The sequence below is a fragment of the Pogoniulus pusillus genome, chromosome 17, assembly GCF_015220805.1.
Source record: "Pogoniulus pusillus isolate bPogPus1 chromosome 17, bPogPus1.pri, whole genome shotgun sequence".
NCBI lineage: Eukaryota > Metazoa > Chordata > Aves > Piciformes > Lybiidae > Pogoniulus > Pogoniulus pusillus.
This window is the reverse complement of record NC_087280.1, coordinates 18,399,160-18,417,471: the sequence shown is the minus strand read 5'-3', so window position 1 is coordinate 18,417,471 and position 18,312 is coordinate 18,399,160. Positions and strand designations below refer to the sequence as shown.

Below are 18,312 nucleotides of genomic sequence, written 5' to 3'. Positions count from 1 at the left end.
CAATACTAATCTAGTCTTGTGTGTGTTCCTCGTCTTCTTTCCTCCAGCCTGGCTTGCCTGCTCAGAACTTCTCGATGTCGGTTACGGTTCCAGTGTCCAATCCCAACACTTTAACCTACAGTAACCCAGGGAGTTCTCTCGTATCCCCATCACTGGCAGCCAGTTCCTCGTTAACAGACACAACCATGCTGTCCCCGCCTCAGACCACCCTGCACCGGAACGTATCACCTGGGGCCCCACAGAGACCACCAAGTACTGGCAATGCAGGTAAGGTTTCAGTGCTGTTGTGCTTTTCTTCTATATTCTCAGTTAATTAAGCCTCTGCTTCAGTCCCTCTCCTCCCCCAGGTAATAAGTTCTTCATGACATCAGTGCATTTTCTCATGTTTTGAAGTACATAATGATGCAATACTTCAATAAGTGCAAGTGAATTTAACGCTATGGCTTCTTTGATTAGGTGGAATGCTGGGGACAACTGACCTCACAGTGCCAAATGGAGCTGGTACCAGTCCAGTTGGTAAGTGTGATACCACATCTGTGCTGAAAAAGAGCACTGTGAGTTTAGTTTCACAGTTCCCTAAAAGTGGTTTCTTGTTTTCGCTCTGAAAATGTGGCTATGGAGGAACAAAGGTTGTCATGTTCGTAGTTGCCATGAAATTGTTGAGTTTTGTCAATCGTTATTCATGTAATTTTTTACTGCCATGCCCTTCCCAATTCAGCAGTACTTGCATTTGTGATTCTAGCGGCTTTCAGTAGTAGTGTGCTGCTCTTGCTTTTGTATTTCTCTGAAGGTGTAACTGCAACACTTGAAAAAGGTCTTGTATTCACCAAATTTCTAACTTTTGCTTGAAATTGGTTGCACTTATCAACCGTCACACCAAAGACAGCTCGTCTGTGTTCTTGATTCTAGTACTCACAGGACCTGGATGTTTGGTAGAGGTTGTGGTGCCAATCAAAATGAAGAAAATACAGACTGTGTTGTTTGTATTGCCATGTGTATCTTGTTAATTATAAATCTTGGAAGCCAGTAGCTAGCTAGGTTCTGTCTTAATTCTGGAAGATGATCAGAATTTCTTTCAAAAACAAATGAGAGGTCTTGCCAATAATGAAATTCAGAGCATTTTTTTGTTCTTCAGTAAAAACATGACAGCATTTTTTTAATGAAATAGTATTTTGCCTCTCCTAAACAAAATTTAGCACTCTGATAAAGGACAGGCAGCCATTGAAATTTATCCTGCTATAGAAGGACAAATGACAGTTCAACTACTTCCATTTCTTGAGGTGCCTTGGTAACTGAAGGTTGGAATTACATGTAACTCTGCTTGGTATGTGTTTGGAGCAATGAATTAGAGAAGCAACTGTTGACCTTTCAGTAGTTGTCTACTGACTACTTCATGTGGCAACTGGGCAAAAGTTCTTTGAAGATCAAGCCAGGCAGCTGAATTTATAAATAAAAAAGAGCTGCAACTACAAGGCTGAAAGCACAGGATTGACTTTTCACTCTTCATCCATTCTTTGCTTATGTGCAGCAAAGATATGAAATATTTAAGTGTGGTTTCCATCTGGTAAGCAAGATTTTAAATGAAGGAAACATCTTCAGTTGAAAAAGGTTACTATTTTTAGAAACTGTAGAGGTCAGATGCTGATTTCCATAGTATTCCTTCTGTTGGACTAAATAAGTTTATTATCAGGCCATTTCAGGCCTCTTTTCCAAAACCAGCCTTTAGTAGCAGCAGCCTCAGATTTAAGACTCCTTCTTTCAATAAGCAAATAAAACAGTTGATCACAGTCCTTGCTATAGAATGTTGGACTGTGGAAATACCCAGTTACAGCAGCTTGTTGAACATATTTAACACAGTAAAATGTTTTCCTCCTTGTATTTATTAATAGTTTATGTGAAAAGTCAAAATGCATCACTTATCTCTTACTTTCCAGAACATTGCACCCAAAATGTTATACATATACCCACTCATTTCTAGAAAGATTTTTTTTCATACAAGAGTTGTGGCTATGCAGGAGCAGAGGAACATCTCTAACAAGTACCTCTAGCGAAACTCTAGTGCTTAACTAACACCAGAATGTCAAGCTACAGATTACCCTAAGTTGTTAGAGCTCCACTCGTTACTAGCATATGGCATGACTGCTTTTACATACTGTCAGGTGCCGAGTAACCTTCTCAGTTGCAACCAAAATCAAGAAACCACACATAACCAGATCTTCTCAATCTGCTAACTTGTCAACTTGAGCTTGACAGATGCTGTTGAAGTGTGTATATCAAGTTAATTATGTCTGCAGACGACAATGGCTTTAGTTTCTTTCTAGATTTATTATAGAATTCACTTTTTAAAAAATCCCTTGAACTTTGCAGGAATGAACCATTCTCCTGTGGCTATATTTGTGAAAGGTGACATGTCAAGTGTGCAGCTCACAGTTTATAGGACAGGTTTCAGAGATAAAGATGAAGGGCTGGCAGACCCATAGTCACAGATACTCCCTTACAGACAAAGGGAAAAACCCAAGTCTTACCTGACGTTGACAAGTTGGAAGCTTGTTCTCATTTTATTGAAAGATGCTCATACACCTTTTAGTCTCAGTAAAAAGCAAATAAAGGTTATTTTGCATAGTTGGGACCAAGTTCAAACACAAATGTTGCATAAAATGGCTCATATTTAGTTCAGATGAGTCTTTTTCTCACGTCCTGTGGAACTTGATTTGAATAGATATGATTTGCTTTAGCAGTCAATCTGCCAACTTAACAGTTTTTCAGTGGAAAATAACTGAGTAAAAATATCTGCCTGTTGTAGCAAAGATTGGTAGGTGGCTTTTAATGTCCAGAACAGAAAAATTTGTGACCATTTTATAATATCAAGAGCTTAATTCACATGCAGCTGTCATAACTCTGAAAAAGCAGTTTTATTTTGTAATATTTTAAAATGTTACCTACCACATAAAAAGCATTTGCTGAAAAATTTTACTTGGCAAGTGTATCAGTTTTGAGGGGAAGACTGTCTGGCATCATGACAGTGTTTGCTTTTGAACTAATTTATTTTTTCTGATAATTAGATGAAATGTTTAGGGGAGAGAATTTTTATGATACTGTTGCCCCTAGTCGGGGTTAAACCCTGATCAGTCTGTGCTGAACATCTCATGTGCTTCAAGAGACTTGGATTACCAGGATGTATGCAACTTACTGTCTGTTCTCAGAAGCATCCTGGCTTGAGCCCATGCTGTGTGTCTGTTACTCCTTTCAAAAGCCTGGGGTTTTAATTAGGCAAACTGTAGTCTCACTTGTTTTGAATACCCACATACAGGGGAGAGGTTTTGACATTGAGCTGAAAGGACTTGATGGATGGATCACCTTCACATTTCTCCTCTTTGCTATGTTCCAGTAGTTTTGGCATTGTACTTTGAATCATCTGGAGATGGACAATGAAGTGCACGTCCACTAAGCTGTCCAGTCCCTAAGGATTCTAAGAATCAGAAAGTCTCAAAAGAGTTACCACTTAAACCCACTCTCTACTTTTTTTTGTAATACCTCTTACCTGTGATACTGAGCTAGACCCACGTAAAGGATCTGAGTTCATGTTCATCACTGAGCCTGCATAAAAAACATAAACCCTGAGTCCTTTGCACTGAGATGAGTTCCTTAAGTTCTTCCCAGCCCTAGGTGATTTTTGAAGGCATTTTTGAAAGTCAAGGTTCTTTATGATCTCACAAGGACGCAATATATTGTAGACATTTCTTTGTCAGTGAAGTAACCTTTCTGATCACTAATGCAGATTAAGGATCTAGTTAATCTGTGAAATTCTTTCTTCTTACAATTTTATCAGGAGAATGGATAAGAAAGATCTGGTCATCTTGAGTACTGCATTTCTCCTCTTTATTCCAGAGCTGTGTCTTCTCTAATGTCTTGCATCTTCAGATTCTGAGAATGTGAAATAGCTCAGGGATGTTCTGTCTCTTTGAGTAGAGCTGAAGGATATACCTGCTTGAAAAGCCGTGTCTTGTGAGCTGTTGAATCTCTATTAAAAGCCAGTCCAGATCATGTGTGATCTTTTATCCTGGCCTCAGGAAGGATTATGCAGAGGTACAGCTGACAGCTCGCACGCACCTGCAGACTGCTTGCATATTGCCAGAAAGGGATCAAGACTGAGAACTATGAAAAGCCACACCCGTGAATGGTTCCCTTTGTCTTGAGGCCCTGGCTGATGTGGAGAACTTCTTCTGTATATTTGAGAATAAAATAATTTTTGTCTTTCACAAGCCAGAGTCAAGTGGCTAATATGTTGCAGTTCTTAAAAGTACACCAGAAGACTTCAAAACAGCTTTCTGTGCACATGTGCTATTAATGTTGTTTTGTCTAATCAAAGAGAAGCCCCCATGAGAAGTATCTACAGAACTCTAGAAAATGATACCTCTTGCAGGAATTTTTATTGAAACTGGATTGATGCTATCAGCTCCTTCCTTACGAAAACACATTTTCTTCTTCCTCCACTCCCACTCTCAAACTCACCAGCATCAGCTCAACAGCTTGGTACCTGCTTGATTGATGTAGACAGTAAACCTGGAGCATGTTCCTGCTTAAGGTTGTATGTTACTGGTGGCATTTCTAATGTGCTGCACTTCCTCTGCAGTGTGACAGGTGGTATCTGTCACAGGTGGTCTTTCACTAGAGAGAGCTCCTCCCTTCCTAGCTTGTAGTGAGAGGGATTTGACTTGAAGGTATGTTCAAATGATGCTAAATCCAGTGGACAAAGGTTCTGGATTTGCCATGTCAGTAGGACTGGCGTAATGTTTTGCATTGCAGTCATCTTCAGGGTTACATAGGTAAATACAATAGCCAGGGTTTTATCCTTCTGCAAAGAAATTGAGGGATACCAGAACCATGCCTATTTACTCTTAGAGTTTATAAGTTCTTCTCAAGGAAACAGTACTGGAAGCTGACTGTAGACAGCTCTTTTACAGGGTGCAAGCTGAACCCTTTTCTTTTGCTGGTCACTGTCAATGTGTGAAAACTATGTAGAAGAGAGTGTTTGGGTTTGTTGGGCTTGCGAGATTGTAGCAATCTCTTCTTGGAAAGCGCCCATCCACATGGGGTCAGTTTAGCTCCTGAACTACCCTTACCTTTCAGTTCACTTTTGGTATGTTGTTTTATTTATGTAAGAGGTGCAAAACAATTCTGGTTAGAATTTGCCACATACACAACAAATCATTAATCTCTCAACTGAATTTAAGTATTGCAGTTTATTTGTGTGTGTGAAGTCTCCACGTTTTCATAGTGTTATCTTGCCTAGGCTGCACTGCCACACATCTTCAGGTACTCTAAAACATACTGATTCTGTTATCTGTTCTTTACCATGCTTTATGTTGGCTCTGTATAGATACAGAGAAATCAGCAAGGGCAGAAAGTAGAATTCTGACTTCATTAACTACAAATTCTTCAGTTGACGAAAGACCTAAAAGGCATCCGATTGCCACTACTGCTGTTTCACCTGAAGTTAATAACATTTAGATACAAAAGCAGTGTGCTTTTTGAAGGGTTTGCTGCTGCATTCTGAATAACAACCCTTGTCTTGAAGAAAGTCCATTTACATTCTAAACAACCTTGAAAATTTTTGCTCCTTTTATGTAGCTTGAGGCATTTTTTTTTCCAGCAACCTGGGAAATGAGAGGTTTTTTTGGTTTTGTAACATGAGTAAGCATTCCCTTGACACTTAGTCATGTCTCTTTATTTTTGCTTCATTTTAATATCTCAAGTTCTGCCTTAGAAGTGCAAATCTCACATGTTGGGTGTTTTTCAGTATCTTCTTTTACTGTCAAAAGTACATTTTCATTTAATCGTAGTATTATCTGAAGTATTGATTTGTAAAGATGAGTAGAAACAAATTTATTTCAGCTTCTTTGAGATTTTTCTAATGAATTCTTTCCCAAGCTAGCAGAGGCCTTTTGAAATGAAGGTAGAATCAGCAGTGATTTCTCTACAGAACTGAAAATGGTACGAAGCGCATATGCTCATTTGTTTTTTGCTTTGTTTTGCTTTTTCATTTGAATTTCTTCTTAAAGCTGTCATACAAAAAGAGAAAAAAGGGGCAGACAAATTCAGCAACTAATGCACAAAGAAATGCTACTGCTGGATTTACTTCCAGTGTGCTCCCCTCTGCCTCAGGGTCCTACATGTAAATATTTTTCTTCAGTAGATTTTTTTTTTATCATACCTTCTATTTGTTTAGTAATTTGTGGGCTAACTACAAATACCATTTTCAGTTTACTTCTAATTAATGGCATTTTTTGGGTTGTCTGATGTCATCTGAGGCATGTATGTTTATTTACAGCTGCTGTTCTGCTTTTCTTACCTTGCTTAGCTGCTTGCCCACAATTATTTTCCAAAATTGTAACTGTTCAGTTTCTCCAAAGGTGAACCACAAAAAGAGATTGATGGCATCAATGAGTGTAATTTATTCCTTGAGTAGTATGAAGTACACAGAGTACTTTCCAGCCACGTGTGTTCATTGTTTCAGCTGATGTGATTTATACAGTGAAATATGAGTCTGTCTCATGTAATCGAATGCTACGTCTTGTGCTGCAGGACAATAAATGAGATTAAGCCATATTACGTTTCTGAAGGCAGAATACACAGTGGTTAAAATGGGTGGGTTTCAACGTTTAGCTTTGGAAAAGACATTCCTTCAAATTCAAACGTTTTCTGACTAAACCAAGAAGTAGGCTAGTGTGCATTGGCAATGTTTGTTATGATAAAATCTGCTTAAATTGTGATTCATATAGTTGGAAGCTGATGATCTTTGCATTGCTGTCTGTTTTCTAAAGAAGTGTTTCCAACATGCTTTTGTGGTCTGCTTAACAGAATTAGAGTTCAGTAAAACTCCTCGTATGAAAGTAAACCCAGTGGTCTTAATTTACACTTAGGGAGGATTTGAGGTTCCCTTTCCATTTTTCAGGTTGAAAGTGGGTTTTATCATAACTGTCTTTGGAGAAGATCTCTAGTGGGTGGGTAGATACAATTTTTGTATCATACAAAATAGTAGCATTTTTGTATCATACAAAATAGTAACCATTATGTGGTTATTAAAGCCTCGGTTTGGCAAAGTGCCGCATAGTTGCATCATCCTGTAATCATTATCTTTTTCTGGCTCCTGACCTTACTCTAAGAAATACCATGCTTTTAGTTATCCTTTCACTCTTAACTTGTAATTCGATTTTCTTATTAGATTATTAGCAGGAAAAAAGGCTTTGAGTTTCACATTAAAAATGAATATTCTACAGCCTTATCGCAGCCCCAGCATGAGTCTTCAAATAATCAATAGAGATACTCCAGTGTTTGCTAAACGTTCAGTGCTTGCTATTTATAACAAAGGGCTACAATTGGATTAATACCTAGAGTATTGCACACAACATTTTTTGTTTCTCTCCTTCTCAATATATATTTTTTTTCTAAGCACTCTTTTTAAGAAGCAAGCCTTTTGTCAGAACAAATGTTCTGGCTGTGCTCTGCTGCTGAATGACATTGCACAGAGAAGGCAATGGCGAGGAGTTTGTTGTTTTTGACAGCACCACTAAGAGCATGAAATGTTGCTGAAAGGCTGGCACAGCCTTGTAATAAGGGCTGCAGGAAATGACTGTATTGGGTGTGGAAAAAAGACACTGTCCAGATTTAACACACGAGCTACTGAAATACTTGAAAACAGAGGACAGGAAATGGTATCATAGGATAGGCTAAAATGCTGTACAGAACTCCATTGTTTATACAGAGTGTTATTGTTCTGGAGTTTAAATTCAACTCAGAGCACCGCAGCTTTGGCATGTGAAAGGTAACGCTGACAGCCCTGTGAGTAATAAAATGCTCTTTATTGCTAGATTAAAGCCCAGACTTGACTTTTTGTAACAGTAAGCTGTTTGAATATTCTGGCGTTTTAGCTGTAAGTGGAAGGTACTGTAGCAATTTTTCAGATGTAATTTGGTGAAAAACAGTGCTATTTTCTGACTTTTTTCCTCCTTCACATCTGTTTCCAAATCCACTTGATTTTTGCCATCTCTATTGTGCAAGATTTCTCCTGCAGTCTTGATGCTATGTATGCTGTCTATAACTGATGTTTACACTTCGTTACAGTGGGCAGGTACTGATGCATAACTGCACTTAACAAAGCCACCCTTCTATTAAAACTGTCTCAGCTTCAGGAATCTCAGAGCTAGCACAGAACTTAATTTCTCCTTTTTGGCTGGATGTTTTGCTGTGTGACCTGGCTGTGGCTAGTTTTCTCCCAGTAGTCAAGGGTATATTTAGCTCTAACATGTATTCTCAGCTCCAACCCAAGTTTTTAGCTACCTTAACTAAACTTTACTGCTAACCTGGAAGCATCCCAATAAACTCTGCTGTGTTCTGCTGAGGAATGTAGATATTTTAATCACAAAATGAGTTTTTGCTGTGCTTTTCTAGTACAGAAGGAAGAACACTGACATAATAAGCTTGTTCTTTGTTCTGCCCTGTTTGTTCTTTCCTCCCCATAACTTTTGAGATTGAAGGGTATAATTCTCAAAAAAACCCATATGCCAGACCTCTCATGCAAATGCTTCAGAAAAGCACTAAATTGGCCTAACTCCTCCTTGCTCTGTTAACCTTGAAAACTCGAGGGACCTATCAGATCAGCCATGTATGGCCAGGCTTTGGGCATAGTAGGAAATGCACAAAGAAAGTAAATCCAGAATTTGAGATCCTGGCTTCACAGTTGTGAATTTACTGCTCATCCATATGTGACCAAGGATACTGTGCTTGCAAACTGCAGTAAATTCTACCTGCTTAAATTTTTCTTTTCTTGAAAAATATTTAGCAATAACTTTGTGCCTAAAAGACCTCTATAAAGCTGCCTGTTTTCAGATGAACACAAGAGCTTTGTTATTACTCATTTTAATCTTTGCATCCATTTAGAAATGGAAAAAAGCAATTTTATGTAGGGTTCCATGTGTAGGGGACAAGGAAAAGGTGAAGACTGTATTTGGCAATTTCCTCACTGTGTGACTGTGGTAGTAGTCATGGAGGAGACTCCCTCATGAAAATCCTGGTGAATTCACACCTGGGTTCCTAACATAGACTAGTTGAGTGTCTCTGCAGTACCAGTCACCTTCATGAAGTGTTTTGCTGTTACTGATGCATGCTATTGCTCATTCTTGCTAAGCTTGTAAAGGCATACAAATGTTGCTGAAGGAGATGGAATGTGACACTGACAGCTTTCTTATTTTAATTGCTTTTAGATTAATATGTACTTAATGCAATAAAATTGGATTGGGCATAGGGGCCTATTCAAATTAGAATACTACAGAATTCCTGCCAGTATGGCGCTACAGGCTATTAGGAGAGCATTTCCCACACAGACAACTTTGTGTAGTAGACTTTTCCTCGAATTGTGACTATAAAGGCTGCTTTCAGAACTGCAACGTTAGTATAAATAATCTTACTATGGATTGTATTTATTTATACATATGTGCACAACTTCTGTCGTGTGAACTATAGGCTTCCCTGTTGCACCATTCACCGTGCTTAACAACTTCTTTTTTCCTTCATTTGCAGCTGAATAAGGTGTGTGTATTTTGGGAATTGTTGCTATAAATAGGATAAAATCATTGGAATGTGCCTTTAACATTTTTCTGAGAAATATGTATTGGTTTATACGATTGCTGCTGTGTCAGTACAGGAAAATAGAATACCAGCACTGCCTGTTCGTTTTTTTCTGGGCTGTTTTGTGTGTAAGCTAAGGCCTGTATCTTGAGGGAATTCAACTTTTGGAGATTTCAGTGCTGAAGCTGGGTCCTGTAGGCTTTGACTGGTCTACTCCTCATACTCATTCTAAGTAGAATTCATGTGGAAGAGGGCCTGTGTAAAAATAAATTGATGAACATAAAGGGCATGTGTATCTGTGTCCAGAACTTGGAATGAATTTGCAGGGAAAGGATTTGTTCTCCTCATTATTGGTAAATACTGGTAAGTATCTCCTCATTATTGGTAAATACTGGTAAATAACTCCTCATTATTGGTAAATAAACCAATCAGGCACTATATAGATAAGTTTTTACCATTCTACTAATGAATAGATACTGGGATCCTGCAGATAGGGAAGGTATTCGAGGAATACACTGTAGAAATAGAGACTTTAAGAGCTAATTTTCATTCTCACAGGCAACAATTTGGTGTAATTCATGTTGTGTGGGGGTGGGGATGAAGCAAGAATGTGCAAAAGCTCCTGCTTTTTGCAAGCTCAGCCTGGAGGAACTTCAAAGGGCAAAATAAAAAAACCCAACAGATGTTATTAGAAACAGTTCTTTGGCAATATGCTCTTCTCAGCGTTTAAGCTGCCACAGTGTGTCCTTGAGATGATACTACCTCTACATATTGATCTTCTGTTGAGAGCGGTTTTTGTTTGTTCAGTTGTTCAATACTGCATCTCCTGTGAGAAGTTTTGTTACTGGAAGCTTTACAGAAGTACCAGTGGTGGAATATTTCTTGTGCACCAAAAGCCTGTGTTGCTGCTTCAGTCCTAACGGTCTGTTTGCGTTTCTTTCCAGGAAATGGCTTTGTGAATTCTCGAGCTTCACCAAGTCTACTTGGAACTACTGGTGGTGGGAATGGCTTAGGCAAAGTCATGCCTACAAAGTCTCCACCTCCACCTGGAGGAGGTAATCTGGGAATGAACAATCGCAAACCTGACCTCCGTGTTGTCATCCCACCCTCCAGCAAGGGCATGATGCCACCACTGGTAAGTTCAAAGATTAGTTGTCTGACTGGCTTTGTGAAATGGACGTGTTCTGGCCACGTGCACAGGGCAAATCTACCTTATCCGCTTTCCACAGGTTACAGTAATAGAAAGGTGTTTGCATTCTGAAGTGTCACTGAGGAAGATGTGAGTTAGAAGTTGTTACCGTGGGAAAAGTTAAATCTGTAAGAAATTGTTTGGAAGTATAAAATAGCAGCCTGCCCTGAACGCAGCTAGAATGAAACCCTAGAGACTGACTGGCATTTTGTTGCTTCAATTTGACATCTCACTGACTTGGTACTGAGAACTTTGTTGTTTTGGAGGATGTAGGTTTTACAAAGGGTTAATTCTGTGAGCAAATGGCTGTCTTCTTGGTGATGTGAATTGTATTCACGTGCCCTAAAGGACACTTTTTATGTGTTTCTCCTGGGTCATAATGGTTGTAAGGTGTAAAATGCAGCTTCGATGGTAATGATTGTCTGAGAGAAAAGCTTGATGTGGTGTGCTGGAATGCAACCTTGTGTGGCCTATGATTGATGTCATGTCTTCAATGAAGGCATGAAAGAGTAATGAAGATCAGGTTCAGTCCCTATTTGTGTACTTTTCAATAGTACTGTGCAGTTTGGCATGTTGGTAGTAATGTTTGTTCAGCCTAGATTCAGAATAGCACACCAGTTTCGTGTCAGGCACGAGGCAACCACAGCACTGAGACCAGAACAGGTCTTTCAGGAAGAGTTACTCTGGTTTTCCTTTAATTTGGTTGGCCAGATTCTTTGGTCTTAGTCTTTCACTGTCATGTAGAAATTTGAAACACCCATGTGTACGTGTTCTGTGTGTGGAAGAATGCCCTGTAACCAAGAGGTGCAGGATACAAACAATACAAGTACTTACTGTGTAATTTTTGCTTGTTTTTAAGATACCACAAGTGCTTACATTTGTTACTGGTGTTCATGATGAATAATACAAAGTTAATCCAAGTAACTAAAGCTGTAATTATCCTCAGAGTAATGATTCTTTGAGTTCTTGGTTTTTCTAGGAATACTGTGAGGGTAGATGATAGAGGAAATAACACTTGATGGATAAAGTGAAAAATACACTTGAAAATCACTTACAAAAGGGTCTTGCTGAAGCAGTTGCTCTAACATTGGTGGCGAACAGTGCCTATGCATTGCGTTAGCAAAACCATCACGTTCAACTTGGGGTTTGTGGTGTTGAGGAAATTAGGAGGAGATTTCGAAGTAGGAGTGCTGGGACGGTGTGGTAGTTGTATGTGAAAAAAATTCTTTACTGAGCTGGATGTTTGTTGGATCAGGCCAGCCAGAAACTGCTATGCTCCACTTCTACATGTGTTGGCAATGTGTAGCTGTGTCCTTGTTTTCACTAAGCTCTTTCTGCGCTAATTTCACCAGAGCCTGTGTTCCTTCAGTACAGCATTTTTTAGTTGCCCTGAATTACGTAAAGTATTATACTTCCTAGTAGAGTTATTTACAGAATCGGGGGAAATTCACATTCTCAATTAAAATGAATAAAAATCCTGAAGCAGAAATATGACTTTCTTTCATTTTTGAAAGCACTGCTATTTTTAGTAACTGTGTTATCCCTCTTGTTTGCTGAGTACAGTCGGAGGAGGATGAATTGGAGTTGGTGAGTTTGGGCTGCTGTTTGATCAGAGAGAGCAAGATGCTGAAAATGTCTTTTACTACAGCTTTTAACTGTAGTTTCATTACATACTTTAAATAATTCCAGTGTTCCCTTGGTAGCATACAAAAATACATTTGTTTTATCACACTTAAAACCTGAGCAATTCAAGTTGAAAACACATCCAAAATCTAGCCCTTTCCAATTGTAAACTGCAATTTTTACTTTTTTTGTCTTCCTGAAAATATTTCTGGTTTTCTTGGAGGGAACATTGGAAAAGAGCCTTACAGAGTAACTGTCCATGTGTGTAGGATATTTACTGACTTTTAAGCTATAAATAACCACCTATCGTCCCCTAAATTGTTAGAATATTTTTAGACCGTGGCTTCACTGGTGAAGTTCTTCAGATTGTAACACAAGCCCTCTGTTACTTCTCTTGTTTTGAAGAAGATTACATCATGGCTGGTGAGGTCACCTTTCTGAGGTTTAGAATTATTTCATCCTGTGTGAGATTATCAAACCACAGGGGTGTTCCCTGTTTACCAAAAGGAATAGAGAATTGCAAGTGAATAATTCTACCTTTTTTTCCAGTGGAACTATGTTCTGCTTTTGAAAGGAAACTCTTAGGATTTGTGTGTTTTCTATTTTTTTTTTTTCCAAAAGGTTTTAACATTTGGCATTCTGTCTGGAAAATAACGTAAGGCTAAAATAATTCCTAACTTATTTTTAGACCAATTTGCAAATTTTTTAGCTGCTGTAGCACAAACCCCACAGAAGATTCTGCATCAGAGTATGACTGTAAAGATACACAAAGAATTCTGCCTATTACATGCTTTGATTTGTTTTGAACATGGACCTGTTGCTAATATGAGGCTCTAATTGCATGAAAGCATGGAAGATGTAGTGATTTAGATACATTTCTTGATGACTGCATGCTGTTGGTTGATTTTTTTTTTTTTGTGGTTGTTACCTTAAATGTCAGCAGTAGATTTAAAAAGTAAGAGGAAATGATTTTTGAAAGTCAATATTGAAGTTCTCAAGGTTTATTGGAATGACTTGCTAACTGCTCAGGTAAACAGCCTTCATGCATGTTCTTCTCACCTTTATGGAGGGGTGTCTGGTTTCAGTGCAAGACACAGAGCCCTAATTCCACATCAAAACACTTAATCAATATCAAAATACGACTGCAATTGGAATTAGTGCAAAAGCCCTCGAATTCAGATATTCCTACCTGGCGGCCTGGAGGAGTGGGAGTTGGTGGCGCGGGTTGGGCGATGGCTAGAGCGTGGAGCGTGGGCCCTCTAGTGGAGCTCAGAGCTGGGCTCTGCTGGGGAGGAGCTCACACAAAGGCGATGCCCTAGTGCCTGCCTCAGACCTGCTCAAGAAATAGCGACTCCACCTGCGACCTCACGGCTCTTGCTGTGCTAATACCACTGCTAGAAAGCACTTCCAGGCCATGTCTGTGCACCGGTGGTGTGCTTGGAGCTGAGCACTGGCTATGAAACCCGATACGAATGACAGCATAGCCAGAAACAAAGATATGAATACTTCTTGTTACTGCTCTCATTTCCACCAGTTAAAAAAAAAGTCCTAAAATTTGCCTTGGATTTTTGGCTGAATCTGAGTACAATAAAGATCAGACACATCTAAATATTTCTTCATGTCGTTGTATTGGCTGAGTATTCAGCAATTATATTCAGAAATAAATTACCTCAGAAAACCACCTTTATTAGCCACTCAAAAAAAAATATCCCCATGGGGAAATCCTTTGGCCTGGATTGTTTCCCAGTATACTCCTCTTAACTTTTCCATTATACAGTAATCCCAACTTTATCGGCTGCCATCCAAGAAAGCTTTGGAAAAAGGTCAATTCCTGACAGACACAAAAATCTGCACTAATAACACATCTCTGTGCCAGATAAATTTGGTCTAGTGGAGATTTTCAGAAGTACATAAGTGATTTAAAGAGGTAAATTACACAGACAATCAGTGGGACTTTCTCTGTGACCTGGAGCTGAAGCAGAGTGGGTACATCTAGCGCCAAAGAGGCTCCAAATTCATGAGAGGCTTAAGGCAACAGCAGCCAGACAAAATGGGGCTCACAACCCTGGTAGCCAGTGGCAGGCTGTGCTGATTTTTCTTTTAACATGGAAGATACAAGCCCAGGATTGATAACCCTCAATTTGTGCTCATGAGTTTTAGCCTAAAATTGAATACAGCAGCCCAGTTTCTGTACCTGCTCATTCCATTATTGTAAAGAGAGTCATGCATTTTTAATACTGCTCCTCTCTCAAGATGACAGTGGAGTTAAAAATTGAGTGCTGCAGGTACTGAAATGCTGTATACCTGTATAAAAAGTAGTCGTAGTTTCAATCCTGTAAAGCTGTGAAATGGAACTCTACCAAAGAGATGGAAAAATGCTACTTCTGTGGCAAGCATCTTTTCAGAGATAGGGAGGACCTTGCTTTAAAAATATTTTCACCAGTTTGAAACCTGCCTCCCTCATCAATAATGGTTGTGTAAGAACATAGAAATAGAGGGTGTAGAAAACGGTGTAGAGACTTCTAGTACTTCTAAGACTCCTGTAGGTAAAATTAAGTATCTATTGCTTGAAAATAACAAAACCACAGCATTTCCTGATCTTGAAAGTGCTGCTTCGGTAAGGTGGTGTCAGAATACATGTTTTGAAGAAAGATTGAGAGTTGCCTCCACAAAAAGCAGTAGATTCTGTGACAGAGCAGCTTTGCTGTCTGGTGGTGTTCACCACTGTGTTCAACCATATTTGCTGTCTAGAAAACTTTGTGTTAAAGAGCTTCATTTGAGTGATATGTTTGCTGCAGATGTTCATTCCAGTGTATGGGAGAAACAGACATTAAACAGTCACGTTGTGCCTACAGTTAGCTCATCTGCGGCAGTCTAGTTTAGCTGTTTTTCCTGTAAGAAAGCACAGTTGCTCTGTGTGAACTCAAATGTCATTTGCTTGGAAACATAGCTGCATTATAAAAAGTACTCTCTCAGTTTCTCAGGAACCATGGGAACAGTGAGATTATTTTATCACTGAAGTCTTATCAACACAAATTTAGAAGATCTCTGTGTGCCTTTCAGGACAGGTGTAGTCAGCACAGTGTCAAAACTGGCAGCTAAAATTCTGAAAATTGGCTAAACAACTGGAAGTGGGAGACTCTCTTCTGGTGGAACTGCACCTCACCATCTGCACTAAAACCCCTTAGGAAAATAAGACTGAAAACTCTCAAATCACTTTAGAACTTCTGAGAATTGCTGTGCCTATCTCTAAGGAATTGCATTTGTTTTTATGTCCCCCCTACCTCTAACACTATTGAAATCTGCATGCATGGGCAGCGGACCAGTGAGTCTTAATTTCTCATTTTCATTTCAGTTTGCCAAGATTATTTTGGTTCTCTTGAAATGTTTTGGCTTGTGTGGAAAATCTATCCTGAGAAAAAGGATGTATTTGTAACTGAAAAATAAAGAAACACATTTTGATAGGGCACTCTTTTGGTATTAGCACTTGGTTTGCCATTGTTCTTGCTGGTATCACAAGATGTGTTGTTATTTTTAATCATTCATAGAACACCCAAAGGATAAGTAGTTCTCAATCTACACAGCCTCTTGCTACCCCTGTGGTGTCGGTGACAACTCCCAGCTTGCCTCCGCAGGGACTGGTGTACTCGGCCATGCCTACTGCCTACAACACTGGTAAGCATTGTTTGGGGGAAGTGGATTGGTTTGTCAGATGTTCAAGGCTTTTGTGATTCATAAGCCCAGAAAATTTGCATTTCTGTGACACTTGACTTTATTTCCCTCTTCAGTTCCAGTGAAGGCTCTTATTCATCAGGAATGAGCCCTCAGCTTGGAGATGTGTCAGTGTTGAGACTCAGAGCAGGAGAAAGCTTTCAGTCAGCCAGGTTGCACACAGCTGAATACAAGACACACAACCAAGTGCGTTGTTTGCAGCTGTAGTGTTCTCCCTCTCCATCGGAGAACTGAAGTGCCTCGAATTTAAGCAGTAGTCGATGCTTCAGAGCATGCTGTCCTTTCCCTTCTGCTCTGCTCAGTGGCAGCAGCTGGAGGGAATGAATCAGCCTCTGAGGCTACTTGCCCAAAGAGGGCTTTCTCTTCAGCAGCTGATTTATCAAGAGCAAGGTGGGGCTTCACAGGAAGGTGTTGTCAGCATGACACCACTGTGAGTCTCTGTGTTCTGAAGGACTTAAAACTCCTTTTTATCCAGGTGGGTGTGATGCAAGGAATTCGGTGATGTAAGGGATAATTAGTTGCCAGTTTGGAAAGTAATTCATGATGTGGTGCCTCCTACTTTGTCTCCACAGAAGGAGAGATAGTTTTGACTTCAGTCTCAAGGTGATTTTTTTTGTTACAGACCCTATATGTAATTAGTCAAGGGATTGTTGTAATCCTTTCCTTGATAGGCTGCAGCCATGATGGCCTCAGGTTGATTACCACTGCTCTGTGGTTCAGTTTAATTTTCAAATGCAGCTGCAGATAAGCTACAGTGCAGAAGATGAGTGTCAGTAAATGCTGTGTGCCTGAGTTAGAGCAGCTGCAACAATAGCAGCTCTTGGGACAGAGCTACACTAGAGAGCTTCTGTTTGTAGCTGATCAACCCTGGCTAGACAGGAAGGCCTGAGAGTGTTTATGCTCTGCATTCTGTGAATCAGAGATCCATACTTCTAGCAGAGGAGACTCCCTGGTAGCATGGTAGCATCCCTTCCCTTGAGCTGTGTCATCTCTGATGCCTCAGGAACCTGAGAGGCAGGGGAGGACCTTCTGGGAAGAAATAAATTGCTTTTCTTGAAGGAGCCACTGTGTTGTGTGGCAAGGTTTTGGTAGCAGTGATGGAGAAGGGGGGGGGGATAACAACACAAACATGCTTGCAGGACTGGCTTCTCTAAAAGTAGATGAAGAGCTGCCCCATATCAGACACAGCATGTTTCAACTGGCTTCAAAATGTACCTGCTGCTGCCAGGAAGCAGCTGAGGCCAACAGTGGAGCTGGTGGCACCTCTCTGATAATCCACGTAACAAGGGGTAGAAACCGCTGAGCCAGTCTGTTATCAGTGACCTGATGTTCTGACTCCTGTGCAAAGGTCAGGACAAATCCAGAAAAAAAACCTTCAAGGTTTGTAGGAAATGGCCAAAAGCTGAGTGATACTGAGGTTTTTCTGCTAGGAGAGGCACCATCAGAACTCTTAAGTATTGGTGAAGGGGTTAGATACAGCATACAGCAGCCATCCAGCTGTCATTAAATCCCACCCCCCCCAGAAGATGAGGTTTTACACATTTCCTCCACTTTTTTCCTTTTATTTAGCTTTGCTGCAATTTAGACTTGCAACCATCTTCCAGCCAAGCGACTCACGTCTACCTCTGCTAATGTGCTCATTAACTGGCATTTTCTCCCCTTCAGCCTCTCTGTGTCAGTTTGCCTCGAAGGCACTGCCTGGGGCAGGTGCTGGCATGCAGGTTTGTGTTGGGAGCGAAGGTTTAGTCATCAGCAACAGTAAATATTTGTGCTGTGGCAGCACCCAGCTAAATTATCACTACCCTGGGGGGGGGGTTAAAGTCTAAAGAAACAGAGAAGATGGGGTGGCATTAACACGGTAATGAGCAGAGTGCAGGACTGTGCTTGGTGAGTGGTTCTGAATGACAAGCTCAGGTACGAATTTGCTGGACACACAGATCTTGGCTTGATACTTGCCGCAGAGATTGTTCATACCTTGTGTTGCATTTAGTAGCTGCTTCAAGTAAACAAACCGTGCTGCTCCCTGCTCAGAAGATCTACGTTGTTTTACCTGTCCCGACAGGTCTCTTTGTTCTCTCATGCAGTCTGACTTTTCAGGAAGCAGTGGTGTGTGTCCCTCGTCCAGAGTAACCCCTAAACTA

The 18,312-nt window shown here is 40.1% G+C and overlaps 1 protein-coding gene across 7 annotated transcripts in view; it reads left to right on the top strand.

Annotated features, from left to right (window-relative positions):
- Window positions 1-18,312, top strand: part of MEF2A (myocyte enhancer factor 2A) — a 91,435-nt gene that overhangs the window by 65,915 nt on the left and 7,208 nt on the right. For 5 of the 7 annotated variants that reach the window (XM_064158021.1, XM_064158015.1, XM_064158018.1 and 2 more), the window contains 5 exons: window positions 48-267; window positions 457-516; window positions 10,572-10,762; window positions 12,380-12,403; window positions 15,988-16,114. In XM_064158021.1, the coding sequence (XP_064014091.1) occupies window positions 48-267; window positions 457-516; window positions 10,572-10,762; window positions 12,380-12,403; window positions 15,988-16,114 (622 nt within the window). The remainder of the gene's footprint in view (window positions 1-47; window positions 268-456; window positions 517-10,571; window positions 10,763-12,379; window positions 12,404-15,987; window positions 16,115-18,312) is intronic. The other 2 variants (XM_064158019.1, XM_064158020.1) reach the window with 1 other exon arrangement.